We start from the raw sequence: 13,817 nt of genomic DNA, 5'->3' as shown, positions 1-13,817 counted from the left end.
CTAATATATGCACTATTAGTATCAATTGTTTATAATAACCGATCCTAATAGTATTAGGATCGATTATTATAAAGAACCGATACTAATAGTGCATACATTAGGATTGGTTGGTTAATATCAAATTGATTGTTTTTGAGGTCCCGTACAACTAAATTGTTTTTCAATTTTCAAAATCCAAAAAGTTAATCCAAACCATTAGATATCACAACAAGAATGAGACACTTTTTGCGAGGATAAAAAAAGTGACTTTTTGCGACGGACTACTCTCATTGTTCAGCTTTTTCTTTTTGCGACGGACGACCGTCGTAAAAGCGTTTTTTCTCTCGCAAAAAGTGTCTACTTTGTTGTAGTGGATGTGATCTCTATATTAAAATGTGCTTAGAGACCAAATTTTACATTTTTTGGAATATTTTTACTACTCACTTAAGCCCAGAGGTTTAAATAGCGTTTATCGCATCATAGCAGCATGGTTAAAAAAATAGCGCTATAGTGTGAAATAGTGCGACGCTATAGCGCCGCTTTCGTGCGCTATTTAGAACCTTGCTTAAGCCACATATATTAGTAATAAACATTTTTGTAGTAGTGAATTATAATGGAAAAAATTATTGCGAAAACATATATTGACAATAATTAATTTCTGTATTAACAACATTATTTAATTAATGATATTGGTTCGGTAAAAACCAGCCTGGTTTTTCCATTGAAGGAAGCGATTTTTTCTCCCAGCTCCTAGCCTCTATGTCATACTTAGCCAGGTAATAAGTGGTGGTTACACCATCAAATTTTATCAACTCATGAGAACCCAAGTAAAAGATGCAGTTTCTTTCTGATTCAATAGATCCTCTTGCGCTTATGGAAAGGCCTTGACCTCCATCTATGAACAGTATTTGGTCACCAATGCTACTTATTTGGACCCATTTACCAAATTTGTCTTCATAGACAAGACGATATATGTTGCATTCCGGGTCATTGAGACTACGATGATCACAGAAAATTCCTAACAGTTCGCCGCAAGATTCAACAAGACAACTCAGTTTTGTAGGAGGAGGAGATATGGTGGCGATAACGACACCTGATGTTACATCAACAGCCTCAGTTATCCCAGTTTTAGGACTGTAAACATAATACATCCCTCTCGAGTATATCATTAAACAGCCTTCGAGGGCCTTTCGTATCACCGTCCAATTGTTATCACCGGGACGGCACAAACCCAACGTTTGAATCTTAGACTCGGTCTTTCCTCCACATATAGAGACATAACCGTCACAGTTTAGCGAGGTGGAGATAGGAAAACACCAATCAAGATCTATGGATGGAAGTGGGACCTCTTCGCCAGTCAAAGGATTAATAAGCATTAGAGAGGAGCATGCCTGGTCTGATGCAAAGACGTATTTTTGTGATGGTCCCATCAACTCCATGCCGTGAGATTCCGGCACGGACAAGGTTAGAAATTTGTCGTGCGAGAGCGAGTAGAATTGTAATTGGTTTTCAAAGGAGGTAGGGCGGGTGAGAAGCCATGGGAGTTGTGGTGGCGGGTCCGAGACGGGTGACTCAGAATGCCAATTCTTGCATACTGCACGAAAACGAAAAAAATCGCAAAGGTCGGGGAGCCTCTTGGATACGAGATGTAGAATGTCGGGAAGAAGATCCGACCATTCCCTTTCTCCATCGAATTTGGCATTGGACAAGGAAGCAGCATTTGGCACGGCTATTGCAATGCAATCCATTTCTGGAAATTTAGTTTGTGTTTGTCTTTGAAAATGTTTCTAAATGTTCTGAAGAGAGTGCGTAGATGGATGGTTCAAAAATAGATCCCTTGCGTTCTATTTATACTTAGAATTTCATAACCATTTCGGTCCGAAACACGGGACAGCAATATTTGGTTAGTTCTGGTCAAAGTTGTCGAACTTTAATAAGCCGAAAAGAAAGAAAAGGCCACAGTGCATAGTCCATATGTAAATCAGAGACCATGTCTGGGAGGATTCGGAGAACTACAAAATTTAACTGAAAGAAAATAGTAAAAATTAAAGGTGACCATAGTAGTACGCTATATATATATTATTTTGTTTTCTACTAGACCTTTATAATTTGTATGTATTCAATTGACCTTTAAAAATGCTAATTAACTATAATGTGACTATTTGTCTGTTGACAAATAAGATGGTCACTAATTGCTTGTTCAAACTTAATTATGACATCGTTGATCTAATTAACATGTAATATTTTATTCTTGCCATCTGTTAAAACTGAACCTGAAACTATAAAAATGGTAAAAAAATGTAGATGGTTCCTTGCATGCGTGCAGAGTGTATGGAGAATTTTTTTTAATAGGAGTTAACAATACAAAATTACAGATTATAATAATATTTGTAACTTCAATTTTACTATATATTCTTAATTAGAAGCATGACAATCATAAAGCAACATTTATAGAAAAAAAGAAGGTTACCTTTTTTTAAAAAAATTATTTTTAGAGTTCGCCTTTTTCTGATGAAAAAAAAGGCCGCACAAAACTAGTTCAGTTGTGAAATAAAATAAAATCAATTAATTTACCGCACACAGGAAGATAATTTGCTAGAGTAAGACAAGAATTAATTCGTTAAAAAAGTATATGATAATTTAGTGGACACCGTTTAAGCCATCTCAGTCATGCAAATATAGAAAGTCAACATCAGACTTCTGTTGGGTTGGATTTTCTGTGCCCACAGACCAAAGCTACATCTATAACTGGTTTTCCCAATATAGAATTTTTTTTTGTCATGTACAAAACAAAAGCTATAAGATATAATAACAATATTTCATCTTCATTTACATTACATTTATTATGTGTTTACCCAATTTGAAAATGTAATATAGTTCTTTCCTCAAAAGAATATATGCAAGGGAAATTTTTGTGATAGGGACCAGTTACATATTGGGCTTTTGAATCCATATGGGGATCGATCGGATTAATTGCAATGGCAGTGGATAACATCAAATATTTAGTTATCAAAATGTAAATAAAATTAATGATTATGTTTCTGGTCTCAGTTTGAAAAAAACCGTACAACTCATTTGAGTGAGATGACCCTTTGCTGTGACAGATGCTATATAAAGTACCCATCGTAGGTTGAAATAAGAGCTAATTAATCCCAGAATAAATTAAAGAAAAGAAACAACAGTGCCGCTAATAGTGAGAGAATGATTTGTTCTTTTCCCAATTAAAGTTCGAACAAAATAATTCAAAAAAGCTGATTGATTAGTAAAGCCAGTGAACAAATAGTGCAATGGAAACAAAGAGAGTGCTAAAGTTTGGTTGAATTGCGCAACAAGTCCCAGGTGGGAGATTTTGACAGTGCTGACCGCACATCTCATATGCACCAGTAAAGTTGGTGTCTATAACCTGGAAACAAATCTGCTGTGATTCTTGAGATTCTTGAGAGTTAGAGGACTCTGCTTTTTCAAATCTATCAATTTATTTGTTTTGAGATTTGTGTATTTAAAAAAATAGAGTGGATTTGAAAAAGCAGGATTCTATGATTCTTTTGCAGATTTATTTCCCTACAAACTAGACCAATCCACCTAGAAATTTCAACAGATAAGCCCAGTTATGGCATTTCAGAAATAGAAAAATAAAAAACGAAATTTCTCATATGGGTTCATTCAAACATATTCTTTCTGTCTGAATTCAAACTAGCTATTTTAACAGTATTCTTTTTGTTTTTTCCCCTTATATTTTACAATAAACTGGATGACAGCTAAGAGTGTCTAATATGAGTCAGCACTCAGCAATGCCACAAATTCAATTTTGTTTTGTTTTTAAACTATCATGGTAAGATATTATAATACATAGCGACCAAAAGGATTAAGAGGTGACCTTTGTCCCAAGTTTTCCGTTAAAAAATTGTTTTTTAGGAAATATATTTATGCATGCATGCAAATGCAGGTATCTCATTTTAAATAGGAGAGTACTATACTACAAAAAAAGTTATTTAAATAGTGAGAGTTGAGAGAATATTTTATTTTTTAAATATTCAAATTACTTTTTTTTAAACAAATTGTTGGATCAATCTTGAATTAAACCGCTTCGTTACTTCTCATCTCTCCATCTTCGTTGATTTTTTGTCTCCCACTCCACTACATGACCATTGGAGAAGCTCCAAGACATCCATGATCCATACCACCCCCCATTTCGAACCTATTGGTCTTCATGCTTCCTTTTTTTGATCCCTACTCTAACCACAGCTACCTCCGCCCGTCCTTACGCCCTCTTCTGTCGCTCTGTACGAATTAATCTCGTTCAAAGACTGATTATTCTCATTTAAAGATTTGCTTAGGTCATTCTGAATGAAAAAATATATATATAGATTGTCTATGACATTATTTCAGATATTTTGAATAACAATTTGTACTTTGTACCGGTTCAATATGAATATTCTATTTTCTTATTCAATTTTACGTTACTTAATGCTCTATGAGACATTAGATAATGATGATAATTAGTTGAAATATAAAATACAATTTTGAAATAAAAAATCACTATGTATGATCGCTTTTGCTATAGCTACGTTATTCGCGATAGCTTTTTTTGAGTCTTTCTGTGATGACGTGATAATCGTTATTTAGAAGATTGACTTTAATTAATTCATGCATACCAAGTCATAAATAATTCAATAATTTGAACAATAATTATTTTAATATTGGAGAATTAGGTAACTTTTTACTAATTAGTATTCATCGATGAGAGTTGTATACCTAAATGTGTAGTCCCTAAAGATAATAACAAATTAAAACCCATTTAGATATGTCATGTCATCAATCATCAATCATTCTCAATTGTTGAAGAAACCCCTAATTATAGTCAAATTTAATAGTATGATTGAAAATCACTTTTCCTAATAAATCATGTCATCAATCATTCTCAATTGTTGAAGAAACCACTAATTATAGTCAAATTTAATAGTATGATTGAAAATCACTCGTTTTCGTAATAAATGTTCATCAGGGATGTATATCTAATTTAGTGTGTGAACATATTTACTTTATTGTGTGATAATTTGCGTAATTCAATATTCTTAATTTCTTTTTTATATTCTTTTTAATAACGTTTGTTAAATTTAAATATTAAACTTATTCTTCACTACATAATTTTATTTCCTAAATGAAGCCAACAAAAAAACGTCGTTTAGTTTACCCATATAATTATTTCAAAATACATTTATTATTTATTGTGTGTTTGCTTATTTTTTTAATGAATTACAGTTTCATTTATTATTCAAAGATTATTAAAATTATCTATGATTGTTCAATATATATCATTTACACGATAATTGTTTTATTTTTAAATTAAAAAAGATATAGTGCAACAGGGTTTTTATAGTGGAAAAAAAATTAAATCATAAACAACAATATTTTCTTGTGGTTTGGATTTTTTATTTCAATCCGCAGAAAATATCCACGGTTTGGATATTTTAAAAAAAAATTCAAAACCTTGGTTATATGTGATAAAATATATTAAATATTGGATATTAATAAAAATGTCGGGTAAAAGTTTTATCTTCCATTTGAGTTTTGAATGATTTATATTTTCTTTATTTTGTAAGTACACATCAGTCGTAAAGTGAGTTTCTAAAAAAAACTTTGTGGTCCAAGTTTATATAAAAATCACCAACAAAAGCAGAAGGACCACCTGGTTTAATCATTAATCTTTCTTGAGAACTCCGCTTTTTCTATTTTTAAACCGTTTAATATAACACGACCAGTTCAATCTGTTTTCACTGGTCTGAACAATCCTTTAAGAGAACCAAGCCTTTTTTTTTTTTTTCCTCCCTTTAATTCTGGATTCTCAGACCTAATAATTTAGTGGGACCTGTTAAACTCTCCTAAATTAAATTTCCAAGACGCCTCCGAATTATTGGGTCTTCTAAAATATTGGTGCCCACTTTGTTTAACTCTTTAAAGCTTTGTTACAATCCTTTTAAGTACTATCTTTAAATCTAAAACCTAACTTATAAAATTTTTTTATAGATGATACTTTTAGCAACGACAACCTTCTAGAAGGTTGGTAGCGCTCTTTTCAGTGTGACTTCTCAAGACCGTAGGTACTTAAATTTTATTTCTGAGGTCATGTTTGGTTGTAGACTAAGAGGTGGAGTAAACCCCTTACTCCACGCTTAAGGAGCCAAACGAGGAGTAATATAGGCGGTTTAAGATGGAGTAAGATTTGAGCTAAACCGGAGTAACTTACACCACCTAGAGAGGTGGTTTAGCTTACTCCACCAAACATGATTAACTTACTCCGGTTTAGCTTGGAGTAAGAAATTTAATCCAGTTTAACTTTACTTCACAACCAAACATGACCGAAGTCTTTATCTACGACTCTTTAAAGCACTCGTATCAAGTATTTAAATCTTAGATGTAACTTATCATTTTTAACTAATAAAAGCCATAGGCACTTTTAATTTTTCTTCTCCAGCCTTTAACAATATGTTTACAACACTTTAAAGTATATCTGTGTTAATTCTTTCAACCTTTTATGTAACTTACGAAAAAAATTTTGACAGGAAAAGCCTGTAGACATCATAACAACAACACAAATATAACTTTATGGTATTTAATCATTGATCTCATTTGAAAGAGAATCAAGTAAAAGACACTCGTAATTTTAGATTCGCAAAAATCACAAATCATCGAAAAAATAAAATAATAATGATAGGATGAAATACAAAGTGGATGAAAGTAATCTTTCTTTTATTTTGACTTAATTGGAGACAAATTGAAAGAACAAGTAGTTACAACTTAGAAGTAGAACTAGTTAGTGGACCGCTCCAAAATGAAGTTTCGGGGGGGTAGGAAAAATAATATGGGTATTGATACTTTTGCCGACTTTTATATACAAAGAACCGTCAGTGATACTTTCACTGACGGTTGTGTTTAAAAAACATCGGAAATGCTTTGTTACTCTGCTTATATATTCACACAAATATATATATTTGCTTCATATATATTTACACAAATATTAATACCTACTAAAAACACATTAATTCAAAGAAAACATACATTCATATAATCCATTTACATATACATACATTCATATAATTATTGACATGTACTTGGAAATCAAATTTTACATTTTTTTGGAATATTTTTACTAAAAAATATTATTATATCATGCAATATGTGTAGATTGTTACGAATGTTGTATAAATCGATATCATATAGTCATTATAAAGATTATATGATTAAATTATGATTAAAAATATTATCATAGAACAACAGAGAGGTAGGAAAAATGCTTGCTTATATCTTCATCCAATAAGTTCTAATTTTTTTCTTGTAAGTTTATCTCTTATTATATTGAAATAATGCTTATTTATATCTTTACCATATAATTTTGTCTTATTTGGACCAATTCAATGTTCTCTGATAGACAACATTTGCGCAAGTCCAAAGTTTACTGAAATCAGTACAGCCCAGCTATGCTAATTTGGGCCGTAATTAACTTTATTTGGGCCTGAGCCTACACATATTTTCATAAGTACAATTTGAAAAATGTCTGAAGAGCTGTAAATTAATCAAGGTAATCTTATAGGAGCACCATATCTATTTTTTATAAACTACAGACCAGCACTGCTCCTACACTGATAGCTTCATTAAAAATACATTTGCACTTAATAATTAATAGTTATCTTAGTCTGACATTAAGCCTCCTCAGCCACACAGAATGTAAAATCATATTAAACACATCGAATCGCATAGGAGGTTGGTTTAACACAAAATGCCTCTTCACAGCCTTCACGCCTTCTCTAAGTCTCTCAATCTCCTCTTCTGGTACTGCCGCTAGCAGGTTTCTGAGGTTCGGTATATCAGCAACTGACATCGAAATCGAAAACTCGTTCCACTGTAGCACATCACTAAAAGGAAGTACATATCCTTTTGAGATGATAACGGGTACACATTCTGCCCAAATTGCCTCCGCTATCCGAGGGCTTGAGACCTCAAATCTGTTATTGAGAAAATTTACACAAGTGACTACAATTAGTTTCGATTCATGACATAAAATTTTGTTTAATGCCCTCCAAAAGATGAGGAGGGTTCAAATGCATCATTATTTTAGTGCTCTAATATGCTCTACATGGACTACATATATCCTTTATTTCCATTAACAACATAGTAGACACTTTTCGCGAGGGAAAAAATGCATTTATGACAGTACTCCGTCGCTAAAAGTCATTTTTTATCCTCGCAAAATGTGTCTCATTCTTGTTGTTAATTAATTGTCAAAGTCCAAACAGTCGATCCGAACCGTTCAACATGATCTTCATAATAAAATATGCTTGGAGACCAAATTTTATAATTTTTTAGTTACTATTTTTTAAGATAGACACAAAATTATTTTTTTAAGGAGATTCTAGACCATCCGATAAAGTCATATTGTACTTATCTAAACAAATGGTAAAAAAATTCTAAAAAAATATGAAATTTGGTCTCCAAGCATATTTTATTATGAAGATCATGTTGAGCAGTTCGGATCGACTGTTCAGACTTTGAAAATGGAGATGAAGGATGTGAAATATATTGGAGCACCAAAATGATAGTGCATTTAAACCCTCCCAAAAGATATACATTTAATGCCAGCCTTTTAGATTGTAATTTTTTTTTCCAAGTTAGTTAAGAACTTAGATTTATAACTCAAGGACTTTAATATTTATTTAATTTTATTAAACTATACACATTTCTATTTTTCTTTTTCTTTTAAAAAAAAAGGAAAAAACCATTTTAATTAATATGAAATTGTTAACTACATTACAAACTAGACTACTTAAACCTAAAAGACAAATTCTTTTACCCTAAAATTCCATTGGAATTGAGATCTCAGCCACTCACAGGAGCGGATTTACACATAGCCCCGGGGTGCTAAGCCACCCCATAATTTCGAAATTCTTAATCGCGTAAGTTGAAATTTAATTGAATTTTTATTTTCTTAAAGTTTTTAGATAATTTAGGCCCCCCTCATAAAATATCAAATTTGTGCTTATAGTCTAGTGGTTAAAACTTTTTTTTGTATTTGAGAGGTCTTGAGTTCAAATCCCACTAATTACAAATTAATAATTATGCATTTTAAGTTTTCAGCCCCCTCTATATAAATTTTCTAGTTCCGCCCTGGCCACTCATTTTGCATCATTCATCATCCCTAAAAACTCTCAGTATATGTTACCAGTATACGCTGCACCGTATAAAAAACAAGAGCACAACAAGCCATTTGGTGAGGTTTTTGAGTGTGCTCCTGTATCCATCCCTCATGTTTGGTCTCTTCACTGCTGACTGTATCTTGAGCTAGTGTGTTCTTTGCTGTAGGCTCATTTTGGAAATTTCTGGGTTTTCTGAGATTCCTCCACCAACTCGTGTTGCCTTTCAGCTTTCTATTGCTTGTAACATTTCTTTTGAACTAACAAACACTTGTTGTTTTATGTATCTTCTTACTGCCACTAGGAATCTCTTGCAACATTTCCTCAACAAAATTAGTATCACTCGCATTTGTATCTGAATCACTCACATTTGTATCCATCTACTTACTCCAATTAGGGTTAGTACCCCACTGGCAATAACATCTCTTAGCATATTGAATTTTTTCTTTGATCTAATTTTTCTACCCTTTCACTTTGTTCTGTGTGGTGGTAAGTGGTAACTACTAACTAGCCCAATATTCCCCTTTGCTGTCACAGTTTTTACGGGTAATGAGCTCGATAAAGATGGATCAGGTTGTGGAGGTGGAGGTTGCTTAGGCACTGAGGGAAGAGCCATGCTTGCGTAACACTGTGAGGTACAGTACCTGAGCCGGTTGGACACAAAGTACAAGGTTATGTTGCGGCATTGTCTCGCCTGATGACCATGATCTCTATACTTGAAGTAGATCAGATTAGAAGGAGATGATGCACGAGATAGTTCATTGAACTTCAATCTAACTATCTCAAATCTAGGTTGACCTTCGTCAGGCCTGTGTATCAGATCACCACCAGAACTGTCCAATCAATGAATTCTTTTGTGTAGGTTTGATGACTTTTGTTTGTGTGGAATTCACCTTAAACAAAAGCTTCTTCTTCACTCTGAAGGCCTCTTTAAGCATCTCCATGGCTTCAAGAATCTTGCCACTGATTTTCTCTGCTGCACTGACCACACGTGACAGCTGTTCATCCAAGAGTTCATTCAACACAAAGATCGCCGGATCAGTTGGCAGTTGCTGCCGGTACAGGCTCCCCCGCTGAGGTAGAAATCCACTAGTGACCATCACCTTTAAGCACATCACCGCCACCTTAAAGCTCATCACCGCCACCTTAAAGCTCTCCAATAACGCTTTCTCCATCTGCTCCTCTATTTTGACCTCGCTCTTTCCACCGTGCTTTCAATTTCTTCCTGTGAGAAGCTTCTCTCTGATTGAAAACCTAACTCATGATCAGAAACCCTCCATTGAAAAATATTTCTTGTTTTCATTTGGATTTTGATTTCATTGGATTTTTATCTCACTCGATTTTGACCGCCCAAATCACCTCAAGATTGCCTCACAATGCTCTCGCTCCCAATATAAGGAAGCAGAATTAACACACACAAAAGTTTGTATGATACCGTTCCCAATCTTTTATGTTATATCAGGTACTTCAACTAATTTTTTTTTCGCTATTATGATATCCTTGATTTAACCAACTAATGAAGAAGATACGTACAAAGGAGATTACCCGCTGGGGCAGAGGCAAAATCGAGATCGCAGCAAGAATGAATAATAATCAAGTCCCTCTGGCAAATACTCATACACAGGGAAGTGTTCAAGATCCCGACCCTTCCAGTGCTCGAATAGAATTGGTCTCACCGGTCCACGATGGCCTCCAGAAAAAAATGCAAGGAGTGTACGATCCCCCAGACCTGGGAGGGGAGAAGCGGTCAGTTGGGCCGGCATGCTTCCATTTTGAAGATTTATCCGGGGGATTGACACGTCCTTGCTCGGGATGAACGCTCCGGAAGTGTTGGCATTGCAAAATGCACAAATTGAATTAGAGTAGAGTTGTGGAATGCGATAGGAGACATAAGGTCCCTGGAATTATTTGTTCAATTTAGTATGTTCATATAAATAATACATTTAGATATTGAAAACTAAATACAATGTCTTAAATTAAAATTGACAAAAACTCAATGATCATTTAATATCTGTCTTGCAGGAATTTACAATTTTAATCACAATTTTACAATTCCATCTTTTCAAATTAAAGACAGTGCCATAAAATAAGAATGTCAAAAATATTCTAAAAAATTGTACCTAATTTAGGAAAAAGAAACAGATATTCTCAAATTATACCCAATCATGTGCAGAAAGCATGAAATGGTCAGCACCTTCAGTTCGATTCCAGAAGGGGTGTTTTCTCATCACAACTTGTACATAATCTTCAAATGAACGATGGATATGACGTTTACTTTTACGAATGAGGCGGTCATAAGCATATTTAACAATATTAGTGACACTAACTGGCAAGAAGTATGCATAGGCTTGATTCGGATCCCGTGTCCGAGTCCCTGCTTGGTTTAGCTGCAACATCTCGAGCTGTTCGATGAATCGACCTTCAATGGTGTAGATGTCCTTGCATGGCCCATGGTGCACTAATGGTGGCTCTCCTTCCTCATATACATAAACCTTAAATCTTTTCTCCATTTGTCTGTAACTCCTACAAGCCAAAGTGCAACATTGTTTAGGATTGTTAAACACAAAGAAAGGGATAAATCACATAACATTATGCTAGATATAATCAGAATCGATATTCCAATTGCAAACAATATACATTCAGAGTGCAATCTATTAAATGGAAGAGGTCTAATGTATCTACTTCCAGTTTTTGTTGATCTTCCTTCCTTTTGAGTAGTGTACCAATTTTTGGTGACTGGGCTTCACATTTTGCAGTTAACAGTTTATCAATTCAATCGAATTGTTTTTTCTTCTGAGTAATGATTGTACGATAATGTATTACAGTGATAAAGACAATGCTCTCTGTGTAGGAGGTCGTACGTTTGAAACCCGGATGAACAATCCTTTATGAATATTAAATAATTTGGTGGCTTGACTTCCAACCTTTACTAAAAAAAAGAAAAAAAAAAAAAAAAACCGATAATGTATTACAGTGATGTCGAAAAGCATTTCTTAGGTTTCCACTTATTTCCTTATTTGTCCTTCAAATACCAATTCATTTGACCCTACCATGCATGGCTTTTAGATCTAGCTGAAATTGGATTCACCAAACAAAACTCAATACGGACCAATTTATTGAATTTTATGTGGTTGAGCATATATAATATCCTTGATTAATATATATTGATTGATTTATAGAATTGAGAGGACAAATTGCCATTGAAGAGAAATGCACCATCATGGTTTCCATATAAACTTAATTAAGCAATTCATCATTCTCTAAATCATGTTGTTACATATTATACCATTATATCAAACAAATTAAGTACACATGTTATGTAAACCATAGTCCATTTGAGAGCAGAACAATACTTGGATACAACATTAAATAAATAGCTTACTCGAGAAAGGCGGCAGGGTTTCTGTAGATGCGATTGATAGACACCCCCAATTCATTTTGAATTAATGTTGGATTATTTTCTGTTGAATTGGCTGCTCGTTTAATAATGGCACGCGCTGTTGCAAGCGATCTTTCAATTTGTAGAAGTCTATAATCTCCATTTTGGTCTTCATTAGATGTCTAGCCAACAAAGAAAAAATCAACAAAAAGTTGAGCAATCATAGGAAGGAGATTGCTATACTGCACTAAGGTTGGATGGAATAACTTGAAAGTAGTAGGTAATGCTCAAGAAATTACAAAAGTATTGTTGTTTTTCTTAAGAAATAAGAAACATGTTGAAGAAGGAAAGCATCAATCTTACTTACCGTTAGATGTCGGTGTTGATTAATTAGCTTGGTAGATTTAGCTGAGAGGCTCAAGTTAGAGAAAAGAAACCAAACTGTAAGAGCAGATATTAACAAAGAGTGTTTCGGGTGCATAGTCGATCGATGGTGAAAGAAAGTATTGGATTTCAAAACTACAAAAAGGAGGGGGTCGGGGTATTAATTATTGTGATCATCAAGAGAGAAAGATAGAGAGATACCTAAATAAATATCAAATTAAATGTAGATTTTGAAATGTACAAAATCCATTATCGCTACCATGGAATGAAGTTAAAGGTTAATTACAAAGAACTGAAAACAAAAAACAAAAAAAAAAACTTAAGGGACAGAAAAAATAAAAACTGATTGACAAAAAAACGATATAAAAGCTATTCTAAGCAAAATTTAGGGGAAAAAAAATTGAAAAAAAAAAACAAAGAGGAAAAAAATTGAAAAGAAGAAAAGAGAAACGAAAAAAAAAAAATGAGCGGTCTAGGTGAAGTTTTGAAAATAGCATCTGAGTCATTGTTAACCCCTAAAAAAAACATAGAAGAAGAAAAAACGAAGGTGTCCAAGTTTTCACTAAAATGGAGAGAAAGAAAAGTAAATATTATGAGAAATGGAGAAATGGAGAAATGGAGGTCACCATTTATGCAAAAAATGGAGGGTAAAGGTAGAATCCGTCTGAAAATAATTCGCAAATAAAAATGACAAATGGTCCCCATTTTCTTATGTTCTTTCATGTGAGCATGGTTCACAAGTATATCTTGAAGCTAACTTTATGGCTCATATGCACCAGGTCTAAGCAGTCTGGAGAGCCCAACTTCTTCTAAACTTGAGACGGTTCAAATGGCAAAAGAAAACTTGGAGGAACTGAAGAAGAGCAACAAATGGAAAAAATTGAGTA

General features: G+C 33.6%; 2 protein-coding genes across 2 annotated transcripts; both read right to left on the bottom strand.

Annotated features, from left to right (window-relative positions):
- Positions 1 to 624: 624 nt before the first annotated feature.
- Positions 625 to 1,763, bottom strand: LOC144545833 (F-box protein KIB4-like). The gene has a single exon (XM_078294395.1). It carries the CDS (start codon positions 1,725 to 1,727, stop codon positions 660 to 662), a length of 1,068 nt encoding a protein of 355 aa, XP_078150521.1. The 5' UTR covers positions 1,728 to 1,763; the 3' UTR covers positions 625 to 659.
- Positions 1,764 to 7,472: 5,709 nt separating this feature from the next.
- LOC144545431 (putative glycosyltransferase At5g25310) lies at positions 7,473 to 13,437 on the bottom strand. The gene is made up of 5 exons (XM_078294007.1): positions 12,914 to 13,437; positions 12,550 to 12,728; positions 11,327 to 11,690; positions 10,713 to 11,065; positions 7,473 to 7,982 (listed from the first exon to the last, which is right to left on the bottom strand). Exons 1-5 carry the CDS (start codon positions 13,025 to 13,027, stop codon positions 7,664 to 7,666), a joined length of 1,329 nt encoding a protein of 442 aa, XP_078150133.1. The 5' UTR covers positions 13,028 to 13,437; the 3' UTR covers positions 7,473 to 7,663.
- Between the last annotated feature and the right edge of the window lie 380 nt (positions 13,438 to 13,817).

This window comes from Carex rostrata, chromosome 28, assembly GCF_964058835.1.
Source record: "Carex rostrata chromosome 28, lpCarRost1.2, whole genome shotgun sequence".
Classification (NCBI taxonomy): Eukaryota; Viridiplantae; Streptophyta; class Magnoliopsida; order Poales; family Cyperaceae; genus Carex; species Carex rostrata.
Note: the sequence above shows the minus strand (reverse complement) of the source record. Positions and strands in the feature narration are given on the sequence as shown.

Coding starts and splice junctions, on each gene's coding strand:
- LOC144545431 (XM_078294007.1), bottom strand. CDS start 13,027: ATGCACCCGAAACACTCTTTGTTAATATCTGCTCTTACAGTTTGGTTT. Junction 11,691..12,549: donor AACCCTGCCGCCTTTCTCGA/GTAAGCTATTTA, acceptor TTTGGCTTGTAG/GAGTTACAGACAAATGGAGA. Junction 11,066..11,326: donor TGCTTTCTGCACATGATTGG/GTATAATTTGAG, acceptor AAATAATTCCAG/GGACCTTATGTCTCCTATCG.
- LOC144545833 (XM_078294395.1), bottom strand. CDS start 1,727: ATGGATTGCATTGCAATAGCCGTGCCAAATGCTGCTTCCTTGTCCAAT.